We start from the raw sequence: 18,542 nt of genomic DNA, 5'->3' as shown, positions 1-18,542 counted from the left end.
GGAAAAGACACAGTGATGCCTCTGTTTTAAATTGCAATTAATTCAACACTTCTTGTGTAGGTGTGAGACACAAAGTACCTGCCAGGATAAAACATCCTTTGTGTTTACAGTAACAGGTGACAGCATTAGCAGCGTTGGCATCTGTGGCACACAGAGCAGGCACCCTAGAAGCAGCTACAGGGCTAGCCTCTCTCTAATCAGAACAGAGACAGAACGGGTAACAGAAAAACAAGCTTCCCTCCCACACTCAGGAAAGATTGCTGCTACTCAACAGCAGGGTGAGTATTCATCACAAACAAAACAGGTTATGCACTGGCAGCAGTGGGCAAGCTGTTCTTACGTACAATCAATCAATCAATCAATCAGAGCATTTGTAAAGCGCACTACTCACCCGTGAGGGTCTCAAGGCGCTGATGGGAGGGGGCTGCTACTGCTTGGACAGCCATGTCTTGAGGTGTCTCTTGAAGGTAAGTAGGTCCTGTGTCTGTCGCGGGTGGGTGGGAAGAGTGGTCCATGTCTTGGCGGCGAGGTGGGAGAACGATCTGCCACCAGCGGTCGTTCTGTGGATGCGTGGGACGGTGGCGAGGGCAAGGTCGGCGGAGCGAAGCTGTCGGGTCGGGGTGTAGAAGGAAAGCCGTCTGTTGAGGTACTCTGGTCCGGTGTTGTGCAGTGACTTGTGAGCGTGGGTGAGGAGTTTGAACACGTATGGCAAAGAAAAAAGAAGTGCAATCTTCCCTCGCACTGACTGCAAACACACAGCAGCAGCGCAGCACATACTAATTGTAGGCGTATCAAAGACATCAGCAGAGTTAGCTTCCATCCTGCGTGTGGCAGACATAGAAGAGGCGGCAACAAACACGCTACTTACCTTCAATAGCTCTCTTTCTGGTGGACGCTCTTTCTGACTGCAGATTATTCATTCTGTGAACGCTCCCAGGTGCTACACTGCATTCTGACATTTCGTCTACTTTGCTGTGCCCCGCAAGTGATGCTGGAACCAGATATATGCACCACTCTCATGCGCCGGCGTCATATTCTTTCTTGGCTTTGCCCACGCCATCGGACAAGGAGCTTATTAACTGATCAGATAGTACACTGTGCAGATCTCTAATCTGGAATCTTTCTATGGATGGTGAAAGGAATCAATGCCACAGAACAGGGAGGAGGAAGGTGATGAGGAACTTGCGTTTGATAGAAAATACACCAGAAAGAGGATTACCAAAGGTAAGTAACTTGTTGTTCTTCTGATGGACACTTCTAGCACAAGATCTGTTACTTGTGAAGAAATACAAGAGTAGTACCTCCAAGGATGTCGGTGGAATGTCTGTGGATGTCTGACCCATAGGGCAAAGTCCCCTTCTCACTGGACCAGGTTATAAAGGCAACAGTGCTTCCAAAATGTATGGAGTGAAGCCCATGTTGCGGCCTGACAGACATCCAGAACAGGCACTCAGAGTGCCAGCAGTGGTGGCCGTCTTGGCTCTGGTTAATTGAGGCCGGTGCATAGTAGGTCTTTATACAGAAGAATATCCACCTTGACATAGTTCTTCTCGGCGCTGCCTTGCCCTTCTTCACTGCAGTGACCCCTATAAAAAGCTAATCGTCTATCCGGTGGTATTTGGAAAGATGAATGTGAAAGCTCAAAACTCTTTTTGAGTCTAAGCAGTGAAGTCTCTCTTCCTCTTTTGGGGGGGGGTTAGGGGGAGGAAAGAATGCCAGAGGAGAGCTGGATTTTGTGATATTAGAAGGCATCAAAACTTTTAGCAAAAACGTCGCTGTGATCTGCAGAAACAAGCTTTCTGGTAAAAAGTTGGTGTGTGATAGGTGAACAGAAAAAGCTGGTAGCTCACTCAAGTGGCAAGCTGAGGTGATGGCTTCGAGGTAGACTGGTTTAAGAGCGAGGAGATGCAAAGGTCAGCTGTGGATTGCCTTAAACGGCTTCAAGACGGCATCAGGACGGTGTAAGGCCCCACTGTGGTATTGGAAAAGGTTTGCGTTGAAACATTTGGACTAGACCATTGAGGAAATGCATCACAGCAGGGGATTTAAACAGGGACAGCTAGTCAACTAACACTAAAAGGCCAAAATAACAACACATAACCTTTAATTGTGCCCACGGCAAGTCATTGCTGGGGTAAAGGAAATACAAAAAGCAGAACATCCAACAACTTTGCTTGTAATGAGTCTCTGCGGTGGGAATTGCACCAGGCCACCAACTTGTCCCACCGCCTGACAGATTTCATAAATGGATGCCTAAGTAGGGAGAGGGTCTTGCTCCTAGTTCAATTGCGTCAAGCACGCACCCCTGCAAGTCTTTGGGAGTCTCCCCTGAAATCTGAATGGAATCCGACAAGTTCCGTAGGCACTGAGCCCACTGTGACTTCAGATCCCACTGCTGAACGTTTCTGCCATCGGATGTAGTCCATTAACATGGTAGAGGAGGACAAGAAGTCTAAGAGCCACTCTCACGGAGACCCAGGACTGAGGCCAAAACATCGCAAGTGTAGCCTTAATGTCCTTGACTCACTGATCCGGACAGAAGGCTCAAAACACTAAGGGCCTGATTTATACTTTTTTAGTGCCGCATTTGTGTCATTTTTTGATGCAAAACCGGCACAAACTTACAAAATATAATTGAATTTTGTAAGTTTGCGCCGCTTTTGCGTAAAACAATAACGCAAATGCGGCGCTAAAAAAGTATAAATCAGGCCCTATATTCAGAACTGCTCCAATGCACAAAAGCTTCTGCACGTGCATCAGTGTGACTTCAGCAAATAGATTGAGAACCCCAAAGATGTCAGGTGGTTCACCGTCATCTGGAAGTGATGGAAGACTGGCTGTGGCAAGCCTGCTGTCAGTCATCAACACAGTAGAAGACTGTTATCCCCATCTTACTAAAATGTGTTGCAACCACCAGCATAACTTTCATGAACACCTGAGGGATGCTGGTAGGCCCACAGGGGAGCCAGGCGGCCATGCTACTCCTCCAGACCAGCGTGGCAGGATGAGTGAGAATCATGTTTCAACCTCTTATGTGACTTTTTGGATTTGGACTTCTCTGACACCTTGGAATGTGAAGAGTACATTTCCCAGAAACGATCCAGAGAACGGGAATGGGTCGGCGTCCTCATCCTCAACCGACAGCGACCTGCCCTTCCACGCCTTCTGCCTCGAAGTCATGCAAAGAGCAGAGCCATACCTGGTGCATCTCTGTAACAAACAGACTGCTGATTCTGACAGTTGCTACAAGGGTTCAACCTGTAATCTTTGCGGAGACATGATCTCTTGCACGGTGAGAAAAATTCTGAGAAAAAAGTTGTCAACAAGATAAGAAAAAGGTTGAGGGTATGAGCTCTGGATCCGCATCTGAAGGGGCACAAAAAAAAAAAAAAAAAAAAGGAACATGTGTGTGCCAGGGTGGCACATTCTTGTTGCTATGGCATCACTTTTGCAACGCGATGCAGAGCTGCACGATACCATCCTCCGGCGTGCAGGAGCAACGCTGAGAACAATATCTGGATCCAATTTGGTGCTTGGGGTATTCACAAGGTGATCTGAGGTTCGAGCTGCCACATTTGAGCAATGGATTGGTGACACGCAAAAGCAGAACACGCTGTCCTCACACACAGAACAAATACAGCGCAGGCAGCAGCAGGGCGCGACTCCCTTACAGAGGATAAGGTCAGCACCAGCCCTGCAAGATCCCCATGAAAATTGAAATGATACAGCTGAAGTAACAGCAGTGCGTCAATATCCACCACTCATGGAACAGAGCAGTGCGTCAATATCCACCACTCATGGAACAGAGCAGTGCGTCAATATCCACCACTCATGGAACAGAGCAGTGCGTCAATATCCACCACTCATGGAACAGAGCAGTGCGTCAATATCCACCACTCATGGAACAGAGCAGTGCGTCAATATCCACCTCTCATGGAACAGCAGATTGTGGGCAGCAGGGTGTCAATATCCACCACTCATGGAACAGAGCAGGGTGTCAATATCCACCACTCATGGAACAGAGCAGGGTGTCAATATCCACCACTCATGGAACAGAGGAGTGTGTCAATATCCACCACTCATGGAACAGCACATTGTGGGCAGCAGTGCGTCAATATCCACCACTCATGGAACAGCACATTGTGGGCAGCAGTGTGTCAATATCCACCACTCATGGAACAGCACATTGTGGGCAGCAGGGTGTCAATATCCACCACCACTCATGGAACAGCACATTGTGGGCAGAAGGGTGTCAATATCCACCACTCATAGAACAGCACATTGTGGGCAGCAGGGTGTCAATATCCACCACTCATGGAACAGAGCAGTGTGTCAATATCCACCACTCATGGAACAGCACATTGTGGGCAGCAGGGTGTCAATATCCACCACCACTCATGGAACAGCACATTGTGGGCACCAGGGTGTCAATATCCCTCACTCATAGAACAGCACATTGTGGGCAGCAGGGTGTCAATATCCACCACTCATGGAACAGCAGATTGTGGGCAGCAGTGCGTCAATATCCACCACTCATGGAACAGAGCAGTGTGTCAATATCCACCACTCATGGAACAGCACATTGTGGGCAGCAGGGTGTCAATATCCACCACTCATGGAACAGCAGATTGTGGGCAGCAGTGTGTCAATATCCACCACTCATAGAACAGCACATTGTGGGCAGCAGGGTGTCAATATCCACCACTCATAGAACAGCACATTGTGGGCAGCAGGGTGTCAATATCCACCACTCATGGAACAGCACGTTGTGGGCAGCAGTGTGGGTTTCACTCACAGACACAACAGGGCAGATAATGGTAAGGAAAGCTTCCCGTGGGCACACAAAATAGGCACAGCATGGACTAGCCAAGTGCCAGCGTCCTTGGCACAAAAATAGACCCATAAAAGGCATCAGTAGTGCAAGCGTCCCACATTCACACACCCAGAAAGGGTAACGTGGGCATCACGAGGGGGAGCTTCACACAGACATGGAATAGAAGCAACAAACGTTTACCAGTAGATGGCGCAGGCACAACACAGGCAGCAGACAGGCAGGGCGGCTTCCCCTGAACACCTCACACGTTGGTTAGAACATTTATGCGATGATCAGACCACAGGTGAGATTCTGATGAGCACTCAGGGGATGTTCTCCTCCTCTTCACCTATAGCAAGTACGCATACATAGGGAACCTGACCATTCCTGGCTCTTGATGCCCTCGCGGAGGCTCGTAGTGTGTCGAGGGCCAGCAGGGAGAGCGCCTGTGCACCAGGGTATGCACCTTGGTGCACGAAGCTCCCTCTGCTCACAGCGACCATCTGGGAACTGCTTTGATGTGGTATTTTTGTATGCTTGCACGGGGAGCGCCTTGAAGCAGCCGCATAGCACAGTGTTAGCTTCATATACGACCCCTAAACAAACATATACATGTTCCTGCTCACAGCGTGGGGTGGGCGTGGCTTATTGACAAATTCTCCATTTGACCAATTAAGCGCATGCCATCTAAACCTCTCCCTTCTTGAAACTGTTAAATTCTGTGCCTGCTAACTACGCTGGGAGAGTTAGCGGGGCTCCCTTGAGGCTGACTGTACTGTATTTTCTTTGGAACAGGTAATTTTTTAGAACAAGCCATCCACTATCCCAACATTGCATTCCATGCCCATTCCACGCAGAGTGATTCTTTGCCATAATTTGAGGGCATGGTGACTGCGCCAGGTCCTCGCAACCAGACTGGGCCCCTTTGAGGTCACTACATCACCCTCAGCTGCCCAGGACACAGGCACCACCTGTGCTCCTCAACAGGTATAAATTACTGCAGAAGAGGCCAGTCTGTGGCATGAACAGCACTGGGACTGTCCTGGTTGAGGCCTCCAGTGGCACCAAACATTAGCTGGCAACTAAAGAGTTACACAGCAATCAGGGCATTGGACTGTTTACCTGCTCTCAATTTCTACTTTTGATGCCCTCTGTACAAGGCGTGTCCTTTCTCTCCTGCTGCATGTGCCTGGCCTGGACTCACTACACGTACCTATTGTCTGCTCCAGTAATCCTGAGCCCCCAGGTTAGTCAGACGACCAACCAGTATCTACCAGAGGCGGAGTTGTGTCGTGCACCCCTTACTAGGGTAGCCATCCAGGGGTGGTGCTACATTAAGGCACTGTAGGCAGCTGCATAATACCAGCATCACAAAGGACCTGTGATTGCGTCCAATAACGACAAAGGGGCGTTTTGCACCGAAAAGGGAGTACCCAAACAGGAAAACATAATTTTGCCTGAGACTCCAAGCACTGGTGCCGTGGTGGCCTCTTGTGAGGAGGGCGAGTGGGAAACTCCCTTTCACACCCCTAATTACCCGCATAGAGAAAACAACCTGCTACAAAAGATAATATAACTTTTTTAAAATACATCTGACCTAGGTGGGAATTAAACCGCTGATCTAAAGACAAACAGTTCTGTGTCCATGCCAAAAACCACTCTGTTGCAGCTACCCAAGAGGCTCTAGCTGTTTCTTATAGGACACCTTTGGTCAGGCTTTGGGCAACAGATGGTGGTGGATGAGCGGCAGTGAACGATAACAGAAAATGTCAGACATTAGCCCTCGTCTGAAGGCCCAGGGTAGCTACCTGCCTGGGTTTGAGCAGGACTGATTGAGTTTGAGCTGATCTTGGGTCAGAGGGAAGGCCTGCTGGTACTCAAATGTATCTACAGAAAAATGTTCCTCAATAGGCAGAGCATCCAAGCCACTGGAGTCTACAGTGATTGTGTGGAGTTGTTTCTGAAGTCTTACATGAACACAATTTGGTAGTCGTAAATGCAGCACAGGGCCCCCTCCCTCTGGAAGAAGATCCCTGAGTTCTGAAAGGTTAGCGTAAATGAGAAAACGTCATCATGGAGTATTTAGTCATGGGAAATTATATTAGAACTACATGTGGAGTAACCCAAAATATGCTGGTGAAACCTGGATATAATTACCAATACCTTTTAGCAGGAAAGTGATTTATGAGGTGGGTCTTAATATATAAGTAGTAAAAAGAAATCTCTGTGGGTGTGTACACAAACATTGTGACTTTGAAAGGTACATATCAGAAGCAGAAAAGAGTATAAGTCCTGTCCTTAGCACTGACTCCAACATTGACAGAACAACTTACCTTTCAATATTGGTGGCTGATCTTCCACAATGAAAACCCTCCCGCTCCGCTCTGACACGCCTCTGGATGTGGCATGATGAGAAGTGCTCAGGCTTGTCTTGTGCGTGGGATGTACCGTCACTGCTGAAGTGGCATGGGATTGCTGGTGATCCAGGGTAGTTCGGATGCTGATGCTGCTTCTGGTTGTCATGGTGAGGTATCTACCAGAGGGCCTGGGTGATGAGGAAACCTCAGCTCGCAAAGGCTTGGTAACCCTTCCAGTCACAGTGCTAATTAACAACTCTGGGTCTTCTGGAGTAGGACTATCTGGTATTCCTGTTCCAGCAGCCAAAGGTGGGTACCATGTCCCTGGTTCCTCTTGTGGTGTGGTGGCTCTTATTAAGCCAGTGGAGGTGGCCAGCAACAAACCATGTGATTTAGTTATTTCTGCATCTCCTGTGGGATTGGTTGTCAGAGTAAACTCTGAGCTGGTTTCGTCTGGAAGTTTAGTGTTTTGTGCAGGACTACTTGAGGACTCCTCCCAAAAGTTGGGTTCTTCTGATAAAGAAGGTTGTTCAGAGGGGCCATTCATGTGACCCTTTGAGTAGTATTGCCAAGAGGTAGAGCCTCCTTGTCCTCTGGGGCTTCCCCCTTGTCTTGTTGAAAACTCTTGCCAAGAGTTTGGCTTCTCTGTAGTGCCAGATTCTCGCGTATGCTGTGGAAACGACTCCTGCCAAGGCTTGGGTTCTTCTGATTCATGATGGCCTCTCAGAGGACCTGGCGAAGACTGTTGCCAAGAGAAGGGCACTTCTGATACATGGGGGCCTCCCCTAATTCCAGGTGAAGACTTGTGCCAGGAGCTGGGTTCGTTGGGTATCTGTGTGCCTACTAAGGGGCCAGTTGATGAGGCATTCCATGAGGTATTGTCTTCTGGTGGTTGTGTGCCTCCTTCCATACCAGTTGAGAGGTTGTGCTTTGGGGTTAGAATTTCTGGTGTTTCGGTGACACGGACTGACACACTAGGGTTTCCATTAGTCTGAAAAGTTTGGTGAGGTAGTCTCCATTGAGTTGCACCATTGTAAGCTCTTTCAGATGTTACAAATGAGGTTTCATTTTCAGTGGATGAACGATGTGTATTAGACGCACTGTCATATAATAAACTAGATGGAGAGGGGAATATGGAGGTGGTGACCTTTGGTACAGTGCGACCTGCTTGTGCTATTAATTCTGCTGTGGTGGAATTTGCTGTTAAGTTAAGTGCTGGTGTGCCGTGATGTGTTGGTGAAGCTAATTCTAATGTAGAGTTATCTCCTGGCAGTGCTGATATGGGAGTGATGTGGCCTGCAGGGGTGGTTAGGTCTGGTAGGGTAGGACTTGGTGTTGGTGTGCCTAGTTCTGGTGTGATGTTACCAGCCTGGGTTGTCAGTTCCAAAGAGGTGTAACCTTTTAGTGTGATTACTTCTGATGTAGTGTGGCCTGCTGGTGTGGTCATTTTTGATGTGTGGTCTCCTCTTGACGTGGTTAGTTTGGAAGTTATGTATACTGTAGGTCTAGTTAGTTTTGATGTGTTCTGACCTGCTGGTGTGGGTAATTCTGATGGGGTGAAACCTCCTTGTGCTGTTAGTTCTGATGTGCTGTGGTCTGGTTGTATTGATAGTCTGGGCGTTCTATTGTCTTCAGAAGTAGTTACTTCCGAACCGATGCGACCTCCTAATGTAACTAGTTCTGACTGGGTGTGACCGGTTTGTATAGTTAGCTCTGATGTAGTATGACGTCCTGTTGTAGGTAGTTCTGATGTTATGTTTACTCGTGGGGTAGATAGTTCTGATATGGCATGACCTTTAAGTGTCATAAGTTTTGTAGTAGGGTGACTTGTTAGTGTGGTTAGTTCTGATGTGTTGCCGCCATGTGTGGTTAGTCGTGAAGTGGTGTGACCATTTGGTGGGGTTAATACAGAGGTTGTACTACCTGCTAGTGTGGTTAGTTTTGTTAGGGTGTACTCTGCTGGTGTGGTTAGTACCCGTGGAGAATTACCTGATGGTCTGACTAATTCTGGTGAAATATGCATGACTGGTGTGCTTTTGTTTGCTGAAAGGTGAACGACTGGTGTGCTTACTTCTGCTGGAAAATGGTCATCTGGTGATGTTTGTTTAAATAGGATGTGATACTTTGGTGTAGATGGTTCTGGTAGATGCTGCATTGCTGTTCCTTTTTGTTCCTGAAGAGACTGACTTGTAAATGTAGTATGCTTTATTTGTGATTGTGTTGATGTCAAGTTGTTTTCTGGTAGAACATCCCTCTTTTCTGTAGCTAGTTCTGGGTGAGAATTGTGCACATTTGTAGTTTTCTCTTGTGAATTCGGACTGGTGAGATTTAATGGCAACCAGTTTGTTTGTGGTGCTTTTTTAGAGGATTCCGAAATTACAGATGTTACTGAATTAGGCACTGTGTGGTTCACTGATGTAATTGCCTCTGAATGGTGGGCAACGTGTTTAGTTAAGTTTGTGAAAGATTGTTTTTCTAGAGTGGTTTCACCATGTATGTGTTGTGTGCTTAATTCTGAATGTTGTTGCTTTGACAGTGTATTGAATGCAGATGGATGTTGGTCTTCTGGTATTCGCAGCTCTGGTAGAAAAGAGTTTGTTTGTGTGGTTAGTTCTGTTGTTTTTTCCTTTTCATGTGTGCTTAGTTTTTGTCTAGAATAAGCTGTTGACAGAATTTGTCCTAGTGGTGACAGGCCTGCTAGCGATGTTAACTTTAGGAATGAATGGTATTCAGGTGTGGTTGGTTCTGGTAGATTGGTGTTTCCTAGTGATAGTTCTGCTCGTGAATGATTTTCTGATACAGGAAGTACCAGCAGTGATTGGATTGATGAATTGCTTATTTCTGGTGATGAATAGATTGTGGGTGTCCCTTGTCCTGTTTGAGAATACTTTTCAGATTTGGTTACTTCTGTTTTGGAATAGTTTGCTGGTGTAGTTAGACCTTGTATAGAATAGCTTGCTTTTGTGCTTTTCACAGGTAGTAACTGTTGTGCAGTCATAGTTAACTTCAGCAGATGATGGTTTGCTGGTGTGGTTAGGCCAATCGGAGCATGGTTTGCTGGTGTGGGTATGCCTGGAGAATCGTATGCTGGCATTGGGGTATCCTGTACAGAATTGTTTGTTTGCAGGTTTTCTGCAGGTGACAACTTGTTTGAATGAATTGCTACTTTTGGCGTATAATGGTTTACTGATGGTAACTTTTTTACGTAATGGTTTGGCAAGGTGGTTAGTGCTGGTGGTATTTGCTTTGCTGGTGTGGTTAGTTCTGGGAGATAATAATTTGTGTGTGTGGTGAACACTGGTGGAATTTGGTTTAGTAATGTGTTTGATTCTGATGGGATATGCCCACCTGTTGTATTCAGTACAGGTGGCTTTTGTTGTGCTGGTGTGTCTGGTTCTGGAATGGATTTGTTAGCTTGCATGGTTACGGTTAGAGGGAGTTGGTTAGATGGTGCTAGTTCTGGTTGAGAATGGTCTGCTTGTGTGTTTTGTTGATGCAGAACATTAACCTCCGGCATACCTGAAGATGAGTGGATTTCTAGCATAGACGGTTCTAGCGGAGGTTGTTTAGTGGGTGAAGTTTGTTTTGGTGGAGGCCGGTCGACTGGTGTGATAGGCTCCAGTACAGACAGTCCTCCTAAACCTTTTGCTTCTAATGAGGGAGGGTTGCCATGATCACTGGCCATTGTGGACTCTGGGAAGGTTGCTTTGCGAAGCTGGAGTAGATTTCCAAAGGGCTCCTGGGAGATGCCCGTTGGAGTAGGACATCTGTAGGGCCCAGATGGTTCCTCCAAGCTGAGAGCATCTTGTACATCTCCGGTTGAAGAACAGCTAGATGTTGGTTCAGGGGTGAAGGGAGGAGTCCTTGAGCCATCGTTTCTGACTGGCAGGCGCGCCAACCTTGTGCGGGCTGGACGAGCAGATGCTTTGAAGGACTTGGACATGGGTAATGTGTTGTGCTCCACACCTCCTGTGAAGGACGCACCCTGAAGGAGGCCCAATGGCTGCGCTCTTGCGTTTACTCCTGCATTACCTCCCACGGCCCTTGAGTTTAGCAGCTTTGTGGCTTGCAGTTCTGCTTTCTGCAGTCGAAGCCCCCTGGAAGAGTAAGTTGTTTTCGCCTTCTCCTGAGCCAAGGTCTCCGACTTCGAGGCACCGGTTGCCATGCCAACTGGCTGAACGAATTCACGTGTATCTGTGGAACGTGGCAGACTATCTGCTGAGGCGAGAAGGGAGGAGGGGGCAGATCTGGAGAGTCCTTGGGGCTCAAGGAGGCCACGAACCTTGCTAGCCCTACCTGGCCCAGCTTGGGTCAGGAACTGTAGGTCATCTGTGCCCGTTCTACCATTAGCCCCCTCCAGGCGCGAAGCGCTGGCATGGTCTGTAACTCCACCATCACGGACGTGCTGCACGTTCCACTCTGGTCCAGACTGATGTGTTTTTTCGGAGCTGTCAGGCTCTTGCCTCAGACTCCTGGTTGCCATGGAAACTGGAGCATGGGTAAAGGATGCTGGTCTCGTGCTCGGATTTCGAGGGATGGACGTGGAGCCTGCACAGACTTGCTGATTGCATCCTTTCCTCCCCATCTGTCCCTGCCACCCCGGAGATTTTCTGGCTGCAGAGGGGCCTCTGCCCAGCTGTTTGGCTATATCTTTTGGTGCCCTAGCTTGGGCCGGCGCTATTTTGCTCCATTCTGAGTATTCCTGGGGTAAAGCCCCTGGCAGTGACCCTGTTCTCTCTCTCCATGGAGGGCCAGGGTGAGGCTTCTGGGCGGCTTTCACAGAGAGCTCCATGCCTGTGTGTGAAGACTCAGGGGGGGACGGCAGAGGTTTTCGTACCCACTTGTTTAGGCGCTTTCCAGGGAGATGGGTAGGTGTGGTGACCATGAGGCCGCCATGCATGTTTGCAGAAGGCAGTAAGGATGGTGCTGTCCGTCTTGGCTTTGAAATCCTCTGTGGTACGCTGATGACTTTGACTGGACCCACAGCACCCCTCAGCTTGTCCAAGCCATCTCCCATCGGTCCCTGGGCCTTGGAAGTGTCCGAGCTTCGGGCTAAACAGAAAAACAGACATTAAGGGAATTTTCTTCACTCACATATATGCAACAAATGTATTTTTTATCACACACATCCTTCCTGGTATAATCACACGATTTCTTTTGTCATAGATAATCGTCCACACATACATAATATACATATTTTATGCATATACAGCTATAATTTATTGTCCAAGTGAAACACGGCATATTTATTTCATTTTTAGATTGCCCTGACACACAATTAAAAAAAGCATTGTTGCATGACATTTTCTTATGCTTCTGTGGTTTTGAGGTAAAAAAACATTTCACAGGTGAACAGGTCTGGACCACTAAAAGGACCAAAGCAACGTCTTGCTGGAGAGTGGATGGGAAATACATGTCTGGCTTGCGCTCCTTCTGATGCTGAATATGGCACCTGAACTTCAATGAAATTGTGGCCAAAACACCATCTGCAGGGATTTATGCAGAGCACCCTGCACCCAAGTAAAGTCTTACACTGGGGGTCATGGGACCGTACGTTCTTCGACCTTCGAGCCATGGCATCTTTTCACAATTGTAAGTCAACTTAAAAGTGTGTTCGTAGCTCAAATGCACCAAAAGTTATTAAAATCGCTGCACACGGAAGGGAACGCCACAGCTAATGTGACGAGCTACTTGTAAAATGCTCAGCTTCTCGAACAGAGGTGTCCAGTGTTGGTCCAAGAAAGCTGGATCCATGACACATTTTCAGGATAACCCCTGCCTGGGTAACTGAGACTCATTTAGACCCAAGGCCTATGAATTTAGCCCTAAGTTCCACTCTTAAACAACATTTACAAGTGACCACTGGTTGATGGAAGTGGGTCTTTTGGTTTGGATTGCATATCATTTGCTGATGACAAGTTAATCTATAGGCTTAATTGACTCTGGGCAGAGATTCTGTAAATTTTTCAATCCTGTCTTCTAGAGTTCGAGTCTTGGATAAGGGCCAGATGCAGAGGCTTAATGCAGATAAATAAATATTCCTATTTTTGGGCCTTACAGTCTCTGGAATGCCCGTTTTCAGCACGAACATTGGAGAGCCACATTTCCCTTGATAGACTGGTAAATACATTTGGTTTCTGGTTTGATGGAGAGCTCCACCTCCCCTTCATTATCAGGGTAGCTCAGTAGTCTCTGCGTGTTTCCATCATTTGAAGCTGGGTAAAAATTGATTCTATGTTTGGTATCTCATTAGCTGAGGGTGCTGGTAGTAGGACCAGCCATCCTCTTATATTAAACAACAATATCTGTTAACTGGTGCTCCATGCTGGAACAAAACAAACTGCAACACCTTCGAAATATGGAATGGGGGCTTGTTTACAAGCTACACAAGACCGGTCACATGATTGAGGCTACGTGTTTGATAAGCTGCCTACCTGTGGACCAGAGAATTGAATCCACCATATTTTGTCTTGCTCATCGAACTTTCCATGCCGGTGGACCTACGACACTAGTTTCCCAATATGCTCCTACCTGTATTTTGCAACCAAGTTCTCTTTCTCATTTTAGGCGGGCTTGGCTTGGAGGCAGAGCGGTTACTGTTCTAGGGCCCTTACTCTGGAAGCAGGTGCCTGCCACACTTCACAATTAACTAACTACACCGCTTTCCGTAAAGTTCCTAAAACATATCTTACTCTTCTTTTTAATTTCCTTGTGCACAGTCCTAGTAGCAAGGTGCTCACCAGACGTATGTGCACGTATAAATCATTCGTTCAATCATCCATATGAATACTCTGTTTATCTGGCATGTGTTGGCCCCCCCCGGTCCTCCAACAGTTGTGGGTGCAGGCTCGGCTTTGGTTGTGTGAGGGGAGTCTCTACCAGCTAAAATAGGTGATCAGTTCACCCTTCATTACCAAGGAAAGCTTTCACAGGTGTGTAGAGTGGGAGAGACAAACAGCTTTCTAAGTGTAGCCAGAGAAGGCAACACAAATAAAAAAAAAAATCAAAGTAATTGCTAGGGGTGTTGAATGACCTTGAGAACAAGGAGCTGCAATTCCGAGTTAAAGAGGAGGGGGCAGCAGAGAAACACCTCTTCAGGACCCTGGGACATGATCTCATGCCTGCATTCAAGTGTTGAGCTTTAGAGCTTTGGCATACTGAAAAGCCAAACTGCGAAACAGGAGACCTGGGGCTTGTTTCCGCCAGAAGCGGCTTGTAAAGAGATGCTTTGTGGTGTGCTGCAGGCAGGAGCGGCTCCTTCGCTCTGGCGAAGGAGCGTCGCCCCACTGGCTGTGCCAGAAGCAGACAAATCAAACAGCCAGCAGTGCAGGGAGGGGCGGGGCTGGGCCGCGGGAGGGGGAGGAGGGGAGAGTGCACCTTTGTGTGCATGTATGTTTGGCCAAACACACATGCGCACTTCGGTTTCTCCAGCCCGGCTGTGTTTAACAGCTGGGCTGGAGAAAGTGCACAGACCCCAGGGCTCTGTCAGAGCGCAGTCACTGCCGTTCAGACCAATCCTGGTGCTGCTTTCATACAAGGTAGGCATGAAAACATCACCAGGATTGCTGGGGAGCCTGTGCTGGTGTCCCAGCATTCACTGCTGGGACACCAGAGGAAGATGAGCGCGAGGAGTCAGGAGGTGGCAAGGACGGAGGCAAGATAAGTGTTTTTTTATTTTTACCTCATCTCTGCCCCAACACCCCCCTGCCCTTCCCCTAGAGTTATGAGGCGGCCGCTGCTGACTGCAAGTAACCCTCCTATTGCACAGCGAAAGATTCACTAATCTTCATTGTGGAAAGCGTCTGTCCGTAGAGAGGTGAAAACTACTGATTTCATGAATATTAATGAGGCAGCAATTAGCAATGCTTCTTATTGTGAGAAAATGTAAATACTGGGATGGAGTCCTGCATGGCACTTAAATTCACAATGTACAAAGATTGCTACCCCTGCCCCTTAATGGTGCGAGTTCACAGCACTGCAAAAAGTGGTGCACAAGGAATGAGACATCACGTAGAGCAGTGGTTCTTAAACCTTTGACTTCTGAGGACCCCTACTCCATCATTACTGGAAACTGGGGACCCCCACTGAATTATTATTGAAATTGGGGACCCCCCACTCAGTTATTACTGGAAGTCGAGGAACCTGGCCTAAGTCTTTTTGATGAGTTGAACCGCTAAACGATACACAAACAATACAGAAGCAAGCATTCATCAAACAAATATACAAATGATGAAATCAATTATAACAAAAATCAAAATTGTAATTTTAATAGAAGGATGGTTAGATAATTTCTAAATTCAATTGAGGCCACTTATCCTCCATACTCTCTTCTGTATGATGCACTTGCACTGCTCTCACAAATCAATCTGAGAGGCTAACTTAATTTTTAGCTCCTGATTTCAAATTGCTTCACAGTTACACAACATTTCAAACTTTGAAATTGTACATTTAGCTTTATTATTTATATACACTTTATTTATTAGTTAATATAATTTAATTTTCTAAGTAATCGAGGACCCCCCAAGCTTTGCGGATCACTAGGGGTCCCCGGAGCACAGGTTGGGAAATCACTGGCATAGAGGATGGAGAGATCCATAGCACTATTGCACGCTCCTCCCGATGCGTGAAGCCAGAAACTGACAACTTATACTATGTGCCTTGTTACCGCCTCCCCTCATCAGCTGCTGACTATTCCACATTTGAAACCAGTGGTCACAGACACAAAGTATTGTAGCATCAGCTAGTGCTGTGATACTCAAAGTACAGACCCGGGGGTGCGTACAGCCCTCCGGACCTTCACGTGCTGCCCCCCAGAGAAGAGCAGCAGCACTGGGCTGCTGTTTGCTTACTAAAGAAGCCTTCATCTCCTTCTTAGATTCATTTCCGGTGAAAGCTCTTCCGGTGAGCAAGGGGTGACAACAGGGCAGGTAAAACAAACCAGAATGTCCATTCAAGAGATTCTTTTCTGGGTGGAGTAAGAGATTTTGCTAAGACTTAAACTAGAATTTATCACAATAATGAAGAATCAGGGAAAGAAGCACCTACTAGATCCGAATAAACTGTCTAGGCTCCTACATCCGGGACTCTTTCTTAAACACATCATCGCAGTCGGTCTACATTATCCTATACCAATGTGTTTTTTTTGCAAGTGGCTGCCTCTATGTTCTCAGTTGTCATTGTTTATATTACCTGGTGTTTTCTTGGTTGTAAAAGTAGTTCCAGAGAGGTATCTATAGCGGAGTGGCAAAAGGCACTTGTGCTAAAGCAATTCAAAAAACTTCTCGGTGTGTCGAACAAAATAGGCTAGTGATTAGGAGAAGTCACACGTTTGACTGGTTGCGTGTCAGAAGGCTGATGACAAAAAATATCAACTGACAAATCTTGCGACCTAAATATTATTTACAAACATATTGCTCCATTGGACGTAGCTATTCCATTTTTAGCTTCAATGGGATGAGTTATTTTGTAAAAGATATTAAGGACACTATGGGCCTCACTATGAGTATGGCGGTCACTAGACCACCAGACTCGCAGTGGCGGTCGGGCCGCCGGCAATGCAGTGGTCCGATTGCAACATTACAACCCTTGCAGTCGGGCCGCCAGAGAACCACCAGCTCCACCAGGATCACAGATCCCAGTGGTCTGGAGGTTTGTGGTGAAAGCAGTGCTGGCCTGGGGATTACAAACTCATTCTCCGCCAGCTTTTTCATGGCGGTAGAACCACCATAAAAAGGATGGCAGAGAACGGGTGCAGGGGGACCTAGGGGAACCCTGCACTGCCCACACCCTTGGCATGTGCAGTACAGACCCCCCTCCGACCAGCGCCATCGCAGTGTCCACTGTCTGCTTTGCTACAGCATTGCCGCCGGTTCGATTACGAGCGAAAGACAATGCTGTAGCCCCTTGACCTTCCAGGAAACTCTTAACACACCGGTGGGGAGGTCGCCGCTTAGGTGGCGACCACTCTGTCGGGAGTTTGGAGGACAGGCTTTCCCGTACGCTAAACTCAGGATAGGGCCCTATATATTTTTCTAATGATATTTAGTCCATGATATTCTGGTCACATACGTTTGACTATTTATTTAAAACTGGGGATGAATCATATTCCTACATGAGATTCCTACATGAGACTCATTTTTCTCAGGCATAATTGTTAGAAAAGATGTTTGGATGTGTAAGGTATAAATAATGGGCTGATTATCCAGATCTAAAGGAATTTAACTCCAACCAGGTTTTCTATAAAAAAAAAAAAAAGTTAGTTGCTAGTAAGGTGGGCATGGGTAGTTGCTCCTTGCTGCTGACTAGTCTGCATGCTACAGACACATTTGGTATGACTTTTTAGCCAGGTATTCTGGAAAGTATAGTCTATGCCAGTAAAAAAAAGTCTGATTTTGGAACTGGTATTCTTCTTTTTATGGATCTAATCCTTTATAGGACTCCACAGCTCTACATGCCCTTAATAAAAAACAAAAGTATTGAAACGTGTTGCTCCATTTTAGTAGGGTGGTCTCTTGCAGCTACCTACATTGAAAACAATGCAACATTGAGTGATCATCAAAACAAGAGCTACAAATACAAGCTTTGAAACTGTAAAGACTGAGGCCTTCATTACGGCAATGGTGGTAGAAACCGCCTACCATCGCCGCGGCTACCAGCCATCCACCGTATTATGACCACAGCTGGATTTCCGCCAGAAGGACGGCGGAAATCCGGCTGTGGCCATGCTGGCAGATGGCGGTAAGGTGGCACCAGCAGCGCCACGCCAGTAGTCTGCCGCCAACCGTACTATGACCCATAATACGGCCTGGCAGTGTTCTGCTGGCGGACACGGCTAGTGGCAGCAGCGCCCCATCCCGTCTCCTGCTGGAGGACCCCCTGGACACAGGTAAGTCGGGTCTCCGACATGGGAGGGTGCTCGGGAGTGTTGTGGGGGTGTGTGTGTATGTTTGTGTGTGTGTGGATGTGGGTGTGTGTTGCGTGTTGAATGCAAGTGTGCATGTATGGAGGTGTGAGTGTGTGTATGTTGTGTTTTGTGACTGCGTGTCTGCGTGTATGTTAGCAAGTGTGTGGGGGGTGTGTGTGAGTGGATGTATGTATGCGTGGATGTTTGTGGGAATGGGTGTGTGTATGTGTGGGAAGGGGGCGTGAATGTAGGGGGGTGGGGGAGCTTTGGAGAAGCGGGGGTAACTGGAGAGGGAGGGATTCCCCATCACTGATAGTGCCTACCGCCATGGTTTTCGTGGCGGAAAGGAAGCCATGAAAACTATGGTGGTAGGCGGGGTGAATCTCGCCGGCAGTACAGTAACGCCTGCCGGCTGAAGAAGGATATCTCCAGCCCAGCAGCTGTTACCACCGTGGCGGTTGGAGTGGTA

The 18,542-nt window shown here is 47.5% G+C and overlaps 1 protein-coding gene and 1 long non-coding RNA gene across 2 annotated transcripts in view; one reads left to right on the top strand and one right to left on the bottom strand.

Moving 5' to 3' along the window:
• LOC138261068 (mucin-2-like) overlaps positions 1–18,542 on the bottom strand; it is a 162,478-nt gene that overhangs the window by 97,837 nt on the left and 46,099 nt on the right. Inside the window, exon 2 of the mRNA XM_069209688.1 lies at positions 7,147–12,222. Coding sequence (XP_069065789.1) covers positions 7,147–12,222 — 5,076 coding nt within the window. The remainder of the gene's footprint in view (positions 1–7,146; positions 12,223–18,542) is intronic.
• Positions 1–18,542, top strand: part of LOC138261070 (uncharacterized) — a 78,916-nt gene that overhangs the window by 54,222 nt on the left and 6,152 nt on the right. The gene's annotated exons all lie outside the window — the stretch shown is intronic.

The sequence above is a fragment of the Pleurodeles waltl genome, chromosome 10, assembly GCF_031143425.1.
Source record: "Pleurodeles waltl isolate 20211129_DDA chromosome 10, aPleWal1.hap1.20221129, whole genome shotgun sequence".
Taxonomy (NCBI): Eukaryota; Metazoa; Chordata; class Amphibia; order Caudata; family Salamandridae; genus Pleurodeles; species Pleurodeles waltl.
This window is presented reverse-complemented; position numbering and strand designations above follow the sequence as displayed.